General features: G+C 45.0%; 1 protein-coding gene across 1 annotated transcript in view; it reads left to right on the forward strand.

Moving 5' to 3' along the window:
- The window catches only part of LOC129862325 (uncharacterized), a 577,333-nt gene extending 563,732 nt beyond the window's left edge, over positions 1–13,601 (forward strand). Inside the window, exon 6 of the mRNA XM_055933839.1 lies at positions 1–13,601. This exon is cut by the window's left edge and continues 68 nt beyond it. Coding sequence (XP_055789814.1) covers positions 132–12,476 — 12,345 coding nt within the window. The 5' untranslated portion in view covers positions 1–131 and the 3' untranslated portion in view covers positions 12,477–13,601.
- The last annotated feature ends 1,188 nt before the right edge of the window (positions 13,602–14,789 follow it).

The raw sequence follows: 14,789 nt of genomic DNA on the forward strand, positions 1-14,789 counted from the left end.
CCGCCCTCCCATCTCTGTCGTTTGTGCCACTGGAAGCAGCATATTGTTCCAGACTCCCAGACTCATCATGCTCCTGCTTCCCAGATAAAGCCTCTGAGGACCAGGCCTGTACAGCACCTCTTGTCTGCACCATGGCAGGAGAGACTCAGCGCACGTATGCTGTCAAAAAGCTGGATGCTGAGTCCAAACTGAAGGATGAAGGCACTGCACTGGAGCAGTACGGCAGCAGTGAGAAAGCCACAAAAGAGTCTTCAGAGCACTTCTCAGGTGTGGGCGTAGAGGCCCGGACAATCCGCAGAGGAGCCAAGTTTGTAGACAAGGACAGGGACTATACTCAGCAGCGCGAGGCTGTGATCCGACCTCAGCAGGCGGGAAAAATAGACTTCAAGTCACTACAGAACCGGCCTAAGTTCTCCAGCAACAGGACATGGCCCAGTGGTAAAGGCAGCCCCCAGTCCCCCAGTGGGAAGTGCCGGAGCAGAGACAAGGGCAAGCGGTTGGGGAAGTCGGAGCGCGGTAACCCACAGCAGCTGTACAGACTCAGCATCACCAATCCACGTTCCAACCCTACTATCGGCATTGCCTACCCACAGCAGAAGGTCTCGCCACCCAAAAAGATGGAGGCCAGCCGAAGCCAAGTTACGGGCAGCTACAGGTTCCACGTGCCCAGTATACCAGAGCGAGAGGCCGAGCTGCAGCAGGAGGAACTCACCTACAGTCGCTGCTTCCAGGAGACCTCTTCCAACCTCACCTCCCCAAGCTATACCTCACAGCTACTGGGAACCACAGGTGGGACATCCACCCACCAACTTCCACCCCAGCAGCAGCAACCAGGCCCAATTGAGAACAATAATAACTCACAGCCAAGCAGCCAGCTGCTCTTCCCAGACTTTCAGTTGAGTGGCTCCAATGACTGGCAGTCTCCAGAGAGGACTTTTAACGGTGCTAACTATGGCATTTCCTCACAAAAATCCACTGTTCTCAAGGAGGCAAACAAGGCGAATGGTAGCTCTGTGTCTTTTCTGTTTCAGTATGGATACAAGTTGTCAGAGGACTCAAACCCAGACCCTTTTGCCTTTGATCAGAACCCCCAATCCCAGGAATATATAGACTCCTCCTCTTTGGCTTCTTCCCAGGTGACTCATAACTCTTTTTCCTTTCAGCCATCTGGGGAGGGAAAGGAGGGGGTTCAGAATAACACTCAATTCAATAGTGACCAGCCAGAGGACAGATCTTCCTACCCCCATCCTCCACAGCTACCGCAGTACCTGCAAGCTCGACAAGGGGCGGCATCCTCTATGGACTGCCCCAGGGGCCTGAGTGAGGACTCGGCTAGTAGTGAGAGCTCTGGCTTCAGCTCCCAGCAGTCGGAGAAGGGTAAGAGTGCCCTGCCAGAGAGCATGGACACATTCGGCCATAGGGATGCTGCCCTCACTTCAGGGAGCAAGAGGAGCTGCCCCTCCAAAGACGTTGCTGCTGACAGCCAGAGAACACTTATTAAAGGCAGTTTACACCATGGCAAAAATATTGCACAAGGTACAAGCTCCCAAATGCACTTTCCAAACAAAGCCTACAACAACAGCCCTCCACTCAATAGTATCCACATGGGTTCAATGCCTTTTGACAAAATAATCAACACCAAGGCCCATAATAGCTTACCACACTCATGGGAGGGACTGAATAAGAACTTTTCACCAGCTGACCAAAACACTATGCCTTATCCTAATATGAATGATAAGTTTCAGTTTCAGAACCAGCCAGATCAAAGGCCAAACACATCCAAAAGCGGTAGGATGCCATGGCAGCAGATAGGCCTCACATCTGCCATGCCAAACCAAAACAGGATTGAGTTGTCTAGGCAACTAAGCAACCAAAAGCTCACTTATTTGGTAGCACCCTCTGACTGGCAGGATGACACTAAATCACATAAGAATGGTTCACAGAAAAGCCCCAGCTCTTTCCAAAACAATAGACATAGTAAAGGATTCTCAAACCCAAGGCAAGAGAGTGTCAAACATGGCTGCAGTACAATACCAAATTTTAAAGTTGAGACAAGTCACGCAACGGTCTGTGAGTCCAAGAATAAGCCCATATATTTTGGAATGAATCAATCAGTAGCTGGGGCATCATCAAGAACACATGGATATCCACCATTACAGGTCCCACCAATGGGGCTTATAATGGTGTCACCATATGAATCTCCCTCGCCCTCCCCAGTCCATAACCCAGCCTCTAGCAGCACATGTTCTTCACTCTCCCCAGCCTCAACGAGCCCTGTCAACCTCTCTGAGGGCAGCCAGATATCAAAGACTGGGCATCCCCCTCCATTCTATCCCCAGCACCAAGTGAAGGCACAAGGACCTACAGATAACCTCAGCACTAACTCTCATCATTTCCACTCAGACACCTCCCGTAACCTGCCTTACACCCCAGAGAGGGCAAAAGATGACATGATGAGCTACCTGCACGACAACGGACATCCAAAGCCTAGTATGGATGGCAACAAGGGCTATATGGAGGGCTTTGGGTTGGAGCATCACCCACCTCCACCACCATACTCTGCACATCAACTGTTAGCTACGTCTTTAGCCACGGCAAACCTTGACCAACTGGACGTGCTTCTCACGTGCAAGCAGTGTGATCAGAACTTTACTAACCTGGCCGCATTCCTTGGCCATAAGCAATACTGTGGACAGCATGCATTTGCTCAAAAGGTGGATGACACCAGAAGAACACCAGGAAGTTCAACACAGTTTCACAATGACATGATAAAAGCTTCATCCTCTGGGATCAGTTTATGTCAAGGTGTCTCCATGGCAAGGTGTCCATCTGACCTTCACCTGTCTCTGCTGGGGCTCAATAAGAACGGAGAACTCATGTCTGACAGCGAAATTAAAGGGGATTCTAAGGACGACCCCATGAAACTCAACCTGTTCTCTGGGGTAGGTAACCTTCCTGTCTCACTTCCTGACTTGGAGATAGAGGATGCAAAGTTAGATAGCCTAATCACTGAGGCTCTAAATGGACTGGGGTATCAGTCAGACAATGCAGAGATTGACAGCAGCTTCATTGATGCATTTGCAGATGATGACCTAAGCACTGTCAAAGTATCGTCGAACAGGCATACTCTAAAAACCAAAGACTCAATGGTCTTTGAGAGCAAAAGCAAACAATCTACTGAAGATGACAGGTCTCTGACACAAGAAAAATATATTTATGACTCAGACATTGAGAGCTTTGAGACAGACAGCAAGCACACAGAAAGCAAACTTGAGAAGACTTCTCTGAATTTTGAGCAGGAAGAGAAAATTAACATAAAAAAAGAAGTGTCTCATAAAAATTCAAGGATCACCTCAGGGGAGAAACCGAGGGAGCAAGAAAATAAAGTGAAAGATATAAGAAAACACTCCAAAAGTGAAGAGGAAAACAATAACACTCCAAGGTTCCTCTTATCCAGCAAATTTTCAGAACGTTGTGGAGTTCGAAATCTCCAGAATAGCTCTTTGTTGAGTGGCTCAACCTCTTCCCAAGTCTCCTCTGCAAACAGGAGTTCCCCAACCCCAAGGATTGCAGCAAGGGAGAGTAAAAGGAAAAGGACCGGTGCCGGTACCTGGAGCAAAGAACTCATCCACAAAATAGTTCAACAGAAAAACAAGTTAAACAAGCTCCATGTAAAAGGCACCAAAAACCTCCAGTTCTCGCTGGTGATGGAGAGACTTACGCCCACGGTGCCAAACCCAATGTTTGGGGAGTATGACTATGTCTCAGACTCAGATGACGAGTGTGAGCCTGTGAAGATAGCAAGCAAAGGTCGCCTGAGCCAAAGTGGCCGCTGCAAGTACACCTACACAAAGGAGTGCAAATGGCGGGCTAGGAGCGACAGGGACAGTGCAGCATGGAGGCACGAGTCAAAAGAATGCTTTCAAGTGAAGAAAACTGAAGAAGTCTCCCTATCTCCAGAGAAACCTGGCTCTAACCAGAGACTTGGGAGGAGAGGCAGCAGGTCATCCACAAGCAGTGAAGTCAGCACGTCTGTGAGTTTCTCCAGCGATAGCATCAATAGCCCCAAAAGCACTGACCACACAGACTCAGACTGGGAGAAAAGAGTGGAGATCAGGAGGAAAGACTCTTCCGAGCAGAGAACCTATGAGCGATCTCCACAAAAGATATGCAAAGAGACTAGCACACAACTAGCACTGACATTCACCAAATCTACTCAGAGGTATAGCGCTGATAAAACCCTCCACTCTACTAACAAAGACAATTCAGTGGCCTCAAGGATCACTAACTCACATACTGAAGATGTTGATCCAATATCAGCACTACCAAAGGTGAGGAGTGCAGTCAAAACCCTTGAGAAATGCAGAAACACAGATGTGCCCTCAAGGGAGAAAGATGATTCATTTAATAGAGAAACTCACACAATAGCAAGTTCTGACAAAAACACACCACTAAGGACAGCCAACAAGACCTCCAAAGGGGAATCAAAATATTTTCAATCTACTAGTTCGGATCTCAAATCACACCAGCTTCAATCATCACATCCTGCCACAAACAACAAGGAAGGACATTCTTATAATACATTCAGAAAGAATGAAACAACCTCAAACGAAAAATCAGTAGACAAAAGAATAGAAGAGCAATCTACACAGCCACATTCAAAGATATCAGACATTTCTACATTTGATGAACACAATGAGAGTGTCCATTTCATTAAAAACCCATTGACTTTCAACAATGAGGTAGTCCCCAAGTCCACACCTCTTTTCAGTGCACTGAAAGTGTGCCTGTCTCCAACTGAATTTCACGAGCCTCTGACGCAGAAAGAGACATCACATCTCATCCCATACCCCCTAGAGCAAGACCAGAGTCTTATGAAGTCTCCACTCTCATTTGACACATCGTCAATGTTCGGGGACCTCTCAGAGGCAGGATATGACAATGGCCTCTACACTGACGTTCCATTACACAAAGAAGGTTTCAACTCCTTAGATACCACCAATGACAAAAAGGAAGTGTTTAGCTCATCATCCTTACTTTCTCCTTTCTTGGAACAGAGGGACTGGGGCCTAATGGTTGATTTCACCATGTTACCAGATGAGATATCCCAATACAAAGACAATTCTGATAAATCAAATGAAAAGAAATCAGATTATAATCATGTTCCTTTGTCTCTGCCAGACAAAATAATGGACTACAGGGCGAATCTCAACAGTTATGTGTCAGAAGATGATCTAGAGATAAAGAGGATTGTGACAGAGTTGGAAAATCAGCTCCAGACAGCCAAGCTGAGTAGTCCGCCACTGCTTACTGAGTCTCCAAAGCAGCTGAAGATGAGAAAATTCTGCCCTCTGCGACTGAACCACAAATCTGAGAATGAAGACACTGGTCTGGATATGGGCTGCCCTGTGCAAAGCATGTCAAGTATGCCATCTGACCCACATTCAGAGGTCTTTGCTGAGCCTGGTCTACCATGGTCCAGTCCATTTGAGTTTGAGTTGATGGAGGGTCATCATACTCCAACCCATGCTGTACCCAGTATCCTTGAACAGTTTAGAGAGATGGATGACTGTGAACACAGTATGATAACCACAACCTCAAATGCAGAGAAAGAGCAACTGCAACAGGACGACCACAAAGATGAAGGCATGGGTGTTGACAAGAGAACTGCCATAGAGAAATCTGAAGAGATTTTAGAGAGTAAGACCTATGCAGAAAACCTGACAAAAAGCCTGGAGGTGATATCAGATTCCATTTTCAAAAACGATCCCATCACACCTGAAGTGGAGGAGCCAAAGCTCACCTCACCTAAGAGCCCAGAACACTTACTCAATGAAAGTGAAGCTCCATCTGTTGATGCTGCTGAGAGTAGAGATCATAATGAAAAGGTTATTCCTGATGAGGCGAACGTTGAATCCACACACTTCGAATTACAGCCTCCTCTCTCTGAAAACACAGAGCTCCCATCTGCTGTAAAAGAGATTGTTTCTCTGCAGCCAAGTGAGTCTATACCTTACAATGACAGTGGGTCAGAATTAAAAGACATGCCAATCAGGAACAAAGTCACTGAAGACAGTTGTGTTATAGAAACTGATTACTGCTCAAACACTGAAATGGATAATCCATCAATAACTAAGAAGACCTGTGAGAACCAGAAGCTAGAGGACTGTGGGGATGAAATCATTGACGCCAAAAGGGCCCTCCTTGAGCATACAGAGCTTCCACATACTACCATTGATGAGCATCGAGAGCGTCCACATACTACCATTGATGAGCCTCCAGAGCTTCCACATACTACCATTGATGAGCATAAAGAGATTCTAGATGCTCCCATTGATGAGCATAGAGGGCTTGTGGATACTTCCATTGATGAGCATATAGAGCTTCTAGATACTTCCACTAATGAGCATAGAGGGCTTCTATATACATCCATTGATGAGCATACAGAGCTTCTAGACAATACCATTGATGAGCATCAGGATCCAAAAGAGCTAGTGGAGGACATCACTTGTAATACTAAGTATGTGAGCCAGCCCTCCAACGGTTCCAACATAGCAGAGCAGGAAATGGATGATAACTTGGATAATATGCTTGAAGAGGTAGAAAATGCATCTGAGGAACAATCCATAGATGTCCAAAGTCACTCTGATAGTGTATGTCTTTTGCCATCTGCAAATGAACAGACGGAGGACAATACAGCATGTGTAACAGAGGAAGACAACATTGAATCTGACAGTACAATACAGGATGAGGTGATAAGCTGTACAGTTTATTTGAGGTGTAGCACCCCTGAGAATGGCATTGCCAATCAATCAACCCATGTCTTCTTGGAGACTGTCACAGATAAGCCTTGCAGTTCACTGTTGACGGAAACCAATACAGATCATGGTAACCACGGATCAACCTTTTCCAACATTGAGTCAGATGATGAAAGCACCATGTTGGTCATTGCTGAGCATGACAGTGACCTTGACAGTGATGCACACATGGAACATACACTTGAGGAAAAAGCAGAAACAGAAAAGGAACCTGAATGTGAGGCCAACCACAGACAAATAGAAGAGATTCCAGATGTTGAAGACATTCAGGAACAAGTTCCTTTACATCTCATGGCATTTTCCCTGCACTCACCATGCAAAGAGGATTTGCAGATGGACGAAAGGCTGGATAATATTCCAGATGATGCTCCTCCATCCAGTCCTGTTCTACCAGCTTCTCCACACACACCTGTGGTGAACCATGACACACAAGAACAAGAACAATCACAGCCAATCACATGCAATAATATGGATACTATCCCAGCCTCAATCCATGACACACAATCTCTTAAGAAGGAAAACTGTGATGACCTAAATGCCGAAGAAGCACTGCATATTGATAACCCATTGACCATAATATCTGAGATGGAGTACTCTTTAGTAAGTCCTCCTCAACTGTACTTGCGAATCACAGAGGATAAAATCTCTAGCAATGACGCCTGCATTCCCTCTCCCCTACCCTTGACCATTACAACAGAGCCATCTGAAGCAATGGAGGCCCTTATGAAGAGAGTCTCCGTATCACTGTATGATTTCAAACTAAGCCCACTGAACTACAATTACATTCCAGATGAGCCTCCACAACTGAGTCAGTTTGATTACACTCCTATCTCCCCAGCCAACGTGGATGAGGATGAGCCAGCCATCAAGCAGAGGCCCAAGGATGACTGTGAACCTTGTGATCTAAGTGATGATACAGCATTGATGTCAGACAAAACAATGTGTGACATTGATCTAAGCGATGACACGGCATTGACGTCAGACAAACGAATGTGTGACATATACACAGAGTCAACTATGAGTCCACACCATACAGCCAAGCTAAGTCCACCAGATGAATCTTTGAACAAGAGCAGCATCCAAAATGACATAACATTTCCATTAATTTTATTGGTTCTCCCTTCTCAGAGCACTGCTCAGTCCATTGGCGATATAAAGGAGGATTTGGACATTTGCCCGGTTCCCCTTCAAACTATTGACTGTTTGGACTTACATGTTGACTTGCTAAAGAGAGTGGATCGAGAGGTGCTGCCAGAAGTCCTAGATGTCAAAGAGGTCCATAGTGAGCAGAACACCTGTCCTTTGATAAAGGAGATCTCAGATGATCAGCTCACTCCCAAACCACTGATCATCTGTGAGAATGAGCCAACCCCATTACCATCAGACCAAACAGAATCTCTAACAGTGGAGGAAGGTCAGTGCTCAGCAACCCACAAGCAAGAGGAAGAAACCACACAGAAAAAGACAAATCTGTGTGAGATATGCGCCATGTTTTTCCGGACGGTGCCAGGATTAAAGAGACACAAGGCTATGAAACATTTGATCAGGACTGAAAGCAGCCCATATTTGGAAAATGCAAATCATCAAGGGAGTCTACACAGTTACCAAACATCCCAGTCTATAGAAACAGGAAATAAAGATGATCTAGAGCTCCTGGTTCCACAGACCTGTTTGCAAACAGAAAGCAATGAGGTTTCTGAGAATCACTGTCCCGAGACAAGTAACAGCTCCTTCATAACCAAACAAGGAGAAACAGATGTAATCCTGGAGGACAACACGGGTGAAACAAATATGGCAATGGCAGTTGATGACAAAGTTCAGCAAATGCCTCCTCAGTTGACAAAAGCCAAGAAAAGCTACAAACCACAGAAGAACAAAAACAATGAGGTGAACGAGAAAACAGACATAGTACAGGCAATTACTCCTGAATTCCAAACCCAGCTAAAGCAAGAATACTGCAAGTCACCTGAGAAACAAGACATAATCAATTCTAGTGTTAAACACAAAGTTACAGAGCAACAGGAAGTCCCATTTGCTGTAACAAGTAACAGTGGCATTGAACAGATACCCATGTCTCCAATAAAGGTTACAAATCTGCTCACCCAAGATATGGACTTGATTCAAAGCAACACTAATACAGAAGAGGGGAAAGGCACAAATTTGTCAGAGATCGTCAATGGCCTAGCAGAAGTTAGTATGGATGTTGGAAGCGATTATGGAGTATCTGTAAGTGAGGATATTAGTAGGGAGTATGATACATCTAGAGAGAATTTGTATGACACAAAAGAGGCATGTGAGCAACAGACTTCAGACCAGAGTCTTTCCACAGAGATACTGGGAGAGGTTGCAGTAAAGATTGAATGTGAGAAAAACAGTGGCCCAACAGATGAGGTGGAGAATCTCACCTGTTTTAAATCTCCTGCAAGCCCTCCTGGACTAATCCCTAATTTGAATGCTTTCCTTGATGATGAAAGCACATTCTCACAGTTATTTCCCTCTAGAAATGTGGAGCTGAAAAGGAAAAAGTGTGCAAAGGTTTATGGCAAGAAGAACAAGAAGCAGAAACTATCACCCGATTCATCATTAGTTCAAGACCATCCTGACCTGTATCTGGAAAAGAAAGATGACTATAGAGAAAATCAGTTGGACCGAACGTTTGTCAACAATCAAAATGAACCTTGTAAATATGAAACGATATCCATTGATGATGCTATCATGTTGAACATGTGTCATAATAGGACTTTAAAGTGTGATTCCAAGAAAGTATGTAACATGAAACCAGACACAACAGATCACAAAGACATTCATGAGAATACTGTGAAGCCTGCCAGTGACTTCCTATGCCCACCTGAGAGCACTATCGACAAAGCATCATTGGCATGGAGTGCCTCCAACGACCTTGTTACAGATGCTGTGATCTCCTCTGACCCAACATCCTGTAAAGCAGAAGTACCAACCCCACAACGTCCTCTTCCTATCATAGCCTCTTCTGCACCTTATCCCGAAGAGCCATGTGCTACAGAAAACGTGTCTTCTTTCCACAGCATTGACATCCCAAACCTCAATACCACATTCCAGCTACCCGAAATTCAATTATTTGACTCCAACAAGGACATCCCATTAGCTGGGCCCATTGGCACTGATGATGCACAGACGAGAGACACTGTAAAGCCCAAGAAGCTCACAGAGCGCAGAGGAAGAAAACGACAAGAGGGCGGCTTAAAGATCAAGGAAAAACATTACAAGTGCAAGGTGTGCTTCACCTGGTTCCTAACCCTGGGGGAGCTCAACTTCCACAAGCTATCCCACAACCCCTCTCCACCTCCCACCTGCTACATGTGCGTCCAGCGCAAGTTCAGCTCCCGGGAGCAGCTGAGGGACCACCTGAGGGAGAAACACGCCAAGAACAAGGCCGGCTTCTGGACCTGTGGTATGTGCCTGAAGGAGATATCGGACGTGTGGATGTACAATGAGCACTTACGGGAACATGCCACGCAGTTTGCCCGCAAGGGCCAGTCACACAGTGCTATCCTGGGGAGTCTGCCGGGCTCTGGCATGCAGGAGTCAGCCGTGAAGAACTTCATCACTTCCATCATGCAACGCCGCCCTAGCAAGGCCAGCAGAGAGTCCAATAAGGTCTCCAACAAGGAGAAACCAGCCACAGTAGAAACCACTGGGCAGGAGGTGAAAACTACAGAGGTAGCTCAGCCCAAAGTTGGCAAGCCTAAAGGGAACATTGAAAAAGTGGGGAAATCTAGCATGCTGATGCCAGTTGAGGTTCTGCACAAAACAGAGATGGCGCCAAAGAATGTGGAGATGCACCCCAACTGTAAAGACCCCTCGAGAGACTGCCACCACTGTGGCAAGCAGTTCCCCAAACCCTTCAAGCTTCAGAGACATCTGGTTGTGCACAACTTAAATAAAATGTTCCTGTGCCACAAATGCCCAGTGACCTACCAAGAGCCACAGGAACTAAAAGAACATCTGAAAAGTGAGCATGAAGAGATGGATGAGCTTGACTCAAAGCATACAACCCTCTACACCTGTGAGCTGTGTGCAGATGTCATGCATGTGATCAAGAAATCTTTCATCTGCAGCACCTGCAACTACACCTTCTCTAAGAAAGAGCAGTTTGACCGACACATGGAAAAGCACTTGTCAGGAGGGAATAAGATCTTCAAGTTCAGAGGAGTTCTCAGACCTATCAAAACATCTGCCTCCAAAGAGAACGATGAATGTGAATTGCCAGCAAGCAAAAAGAGAAAGATTCTCACTGACAGTCTACAAGAGAACAGCTCTGACAGTGGCATCGCCAGCATAGCCTCACTGCACTTAAATCGGAGTGCTGAGATGCCAGTTCTGAAACCCTCTGTACACACAACAGAGGGCTCTACACAGACCAGTGCAGGTGAATATCACAATGAAAATGATGCCAGTGTGAAGACTGAGGAAATGGCTGAGGACTACTCTGACATGCTGGTAGAGCTGGAGCATTGTACGTTTCACCTGGGCTCTGAAGGTCTCTCCACTGCTACACCCAAAACAGAGGACATTGTTCCCAGTCCTTCGTCAAAGCTGCCTGTTAGAGACATTGGTGAGGCAGATGGCAAATCATTCACAGATCCATGTGATGTGAAGGAAGAGGACAATCCACTTGAGAGCATTACACCTGAAGGGAAGAGGGAGTGTTTCGCAGATGATAAACAGAGCACTCCGGAGAGCAGCACACAGACTAGCACTGCAGAAGCTGAAGGGAAAAAGATACAGAGGAGAGATGCCTCAGCATCGGATGAGGAGCTGTATGTTAGCTCAAAGACACCCTATTCACATGACCTCCACCATCCTCCTACAAAGCATAAGGCATCTACCATTGTGATGTACCAACTGAGGGAGGATGAGCAAGGGCAACAGTCAACCAGCACTCACAGCCATGACAACAAGCAAAAGGACAAAGCCTCCACACCCAAGCCCAGTGAAAGCGTTAATAAACACAGCTCCAACAACAGCCCCAGGGCCATGGAGTCAACACCAGTCCACCACACCAAGCTCACTTTCCAGTGCTTGGCCTCCAGCGAGGACAAAGACTCTGTGAGAAAAGAACAGAAGAAGAGAAAGGAGATGAGGTCACCTCACAGTTTACAGAGGGTCTCCTCTCCTGCCACACGGGAGAACCTAGGTGTCAACGTCAAGGCCAGAAATAAGTTCCGACCTAGCAAGTGCGAGAGTCCGGCGGTTCACAGGAAATCAGACGGCCCCAGCGACTACCCGGTGCTCTCTTCCGTTAGAGATGATGTGGTCAGCAACAAAATAGTCTCTAAGCACAAAACATCAGGGAGTTTAGGCCTTCAACCAAAGAGAAGCTTCCTCGATAACTGCACGACAAAGAAAGCAGAGATCGTGCATCATCTTAATGGGGACTACAAACCCAAAAAGGGGACTCTTGGACGGGCTCTTCATTCCCCAGTTTCTAAAGTGTCAGCGCCTCCTATGAACAATTCCTTGAATAAGTCTAGGCCAAGGACAGGGGTGAGGTCCATGGAGAGCCACTCCTATAGGACAGCAGAGTCTCAGAACAACCTTCTGAGCCAGCTGTTTGGCCAAAAGCTCACCAGCTTTAAGATTCCTTTGAGGAAGGACACTTCAGAACCAATAAACTGAGTGGGGGGGGGGTGTAGGGAAAAAAACTAAAAGACTGAAAAGACATTTCATGACCATGAATGAGATTGCATGGATCTCTGTGAAATGTTTGTCTAAATACTTATGTTGTCACTTTATGTCTTCTTCTCTTGTAAATGTGTTGTTATAACACAAATGTGAGGACTAATGGCAGAGATGATTTTATGAATCTAGAATGAAAATGCTAGTAGGGTAAATCATTGACTAATCCCTGCTATTCTTATGTTGAACATTATCTTTTTCAGAGATTATATTTCATTAGAAAAATGAAAGAAAAAAATTATACTTGAAAATAAAACCTTACTTTTAATAATATTTCAAAAATAATGCATGAAAGTTTCACAATCACAAAGTGTTCATGGAGGATATTGTTTTTTTTTATGCAACAGGACCAAATTTCATCCCAACTGATTTAAACTATGTCAGTGCACCTTTTGTGTATGCTTCTCAAAAAATTACTCCTTTTGTATTATTTTTACCTTACTGTCCTGCATTGACATTCATTGTATTAGCCTTTGTATAAATATTAACTGGTGCTATGTTATTTGTTATTGTAATGTGAACGCCAATGTCCTCTATCTGAAGGGAACATGATATCTGTAGCCAACTGTTTGTGCTGATTCTCTGTAGTTTCTTTTAAAAGAATGGTAAAACGACTGTGTAAAACCTCCTCCAACAAAGTATTCATCTGTAGGTCTTTAGGAAAGGAAATTAGGAAAGCTTCCATCTGTACGAACTCAGGTGCATCCAAGGACTATTCACAGTCCTGAGACCTGTTTTAGGAGCTCCTCCCATGCACTGATACTACCACACACAAAACACACACTCAGTCCTCCGTGTCTGTCCTCCAACTGTTTAATTAAGAATATTATTTACTAGCACAAAAAAGGTGCTTTATCTTGTTTATATGTATCTTATATAGTATGTTGTTGTAGGTAGATGATTTTCTGGTGCAATGCTCAATGTTAAAGTTTTATTTTAATAATGTGCAACAGAATCAAAGTGGGAGAGAAAGAGAGAAAAGAAATGGAAATACAATGCCTCTTGTATTGTAAAGTGGTTCACTTAGTGCCTCTTTTAAAGTGGTTATTAAAAATCTGCATTGGTCTCTCCTTGCTTGTTTCTTCCTTTGGTTTATGACGTATTTTGAAAAATGTTCAACATCCATCTCTGGAGACCGCCGCTGTCACCAACGCATCACAAATTGGAAACAGGAATGGCTGTTTGTGCCTGGAAGCAAAAACAGGTGCACTGACAACCACAACAGCGTCTGACTCCCTCTTCTCTGAGCACTTCAATGAGCTAACTCGTTATCTGAAGGATGAGCACAAATGTAGCTTAACTTCAGGGAACATGAAATCAGAAGCAGGAAACATTAATCAAACCATATGTACCAGGCGAATGGGACGGGCCAACTAGGACTGGATCACTTCCAGTTTTTTTCATGTAGCTCTCTCGCCGTGTGTTAAGTGGCTTCTATCCCTACATGAGCCCATTCTGTCATCACATAGGAATAAAAAGCCATAGGACACAGCGGCAGATAGGCTGAGAGGGACACAGGGGCGGGGTGGAGAGGGGCTCCTCTGACCTCCTCACGTCATCCACGGAATTACCCAGCAACCTGAGAGTGTAGAGGGAACGAGAGAATCATGATAGATAGATGGAGGGCAGGAAGGTAGACAGACAAGGAGAAAAGTGAAAGGTTATTTTCTCATTCAAGGATCTCCAGCTCAAGGAGCTAGCTTCTGGGGAACACAATATAAATGCTTCTGAGCAATTTAAAGAGGCTATGGTTCTCGCACACACCATTATGTGTCCCAGAGGAGAATGTGATGACTTTACCATCGTAGACATTCACAGCGTAAGGAGTAAGAGCAGGAAGGTCAGTGTGTTTAGATGGATTGCAATCCATTGTCTATGGGTATGCGTCCCTATTGTAAGTGGACTGTTACCATTCATCCAATGGGATTCTCAGTAGGTCAGTGAGTCATATGAACTAAATCAGTGCTCGTCTCAACATTCCTTCTTCACTTTGCAGGTGGTCCATTCAAAACATAACAATATGCTCTATCTTAAAATAGCATTAAAATCCTGCAAAGTCAGAATGCCGAGTAATTCATTCTCTATGTGTAGGTGTATCCAAAGGTTAATAAGGAATGATCCACACAAAAACATAAATTATATTGAATGTCAAAATTGCACACATCACGACTTGAGTAATTTAACAAGACAGACGAAAACTATATTCAAGGAAATGTGTTTGTCAAATTGAGCTTTCAAAATTGTAACAGCAGG

This window comes from Salvelinus fontinalis, chromosome 9, assembly GCF_029448725.1.
Source record: "Salvelinus fontinalis isolate EN_2023a chromosome 9, ASM2944872v1, whole genome shotgun sequence".
NCBI classification, from domain to species: Eukaryota; Metazoa; Chordata; class Actinopteri; order Salmoniformes; family Salmonidae; genus Salvelinus; species Salvelinus fontinalis.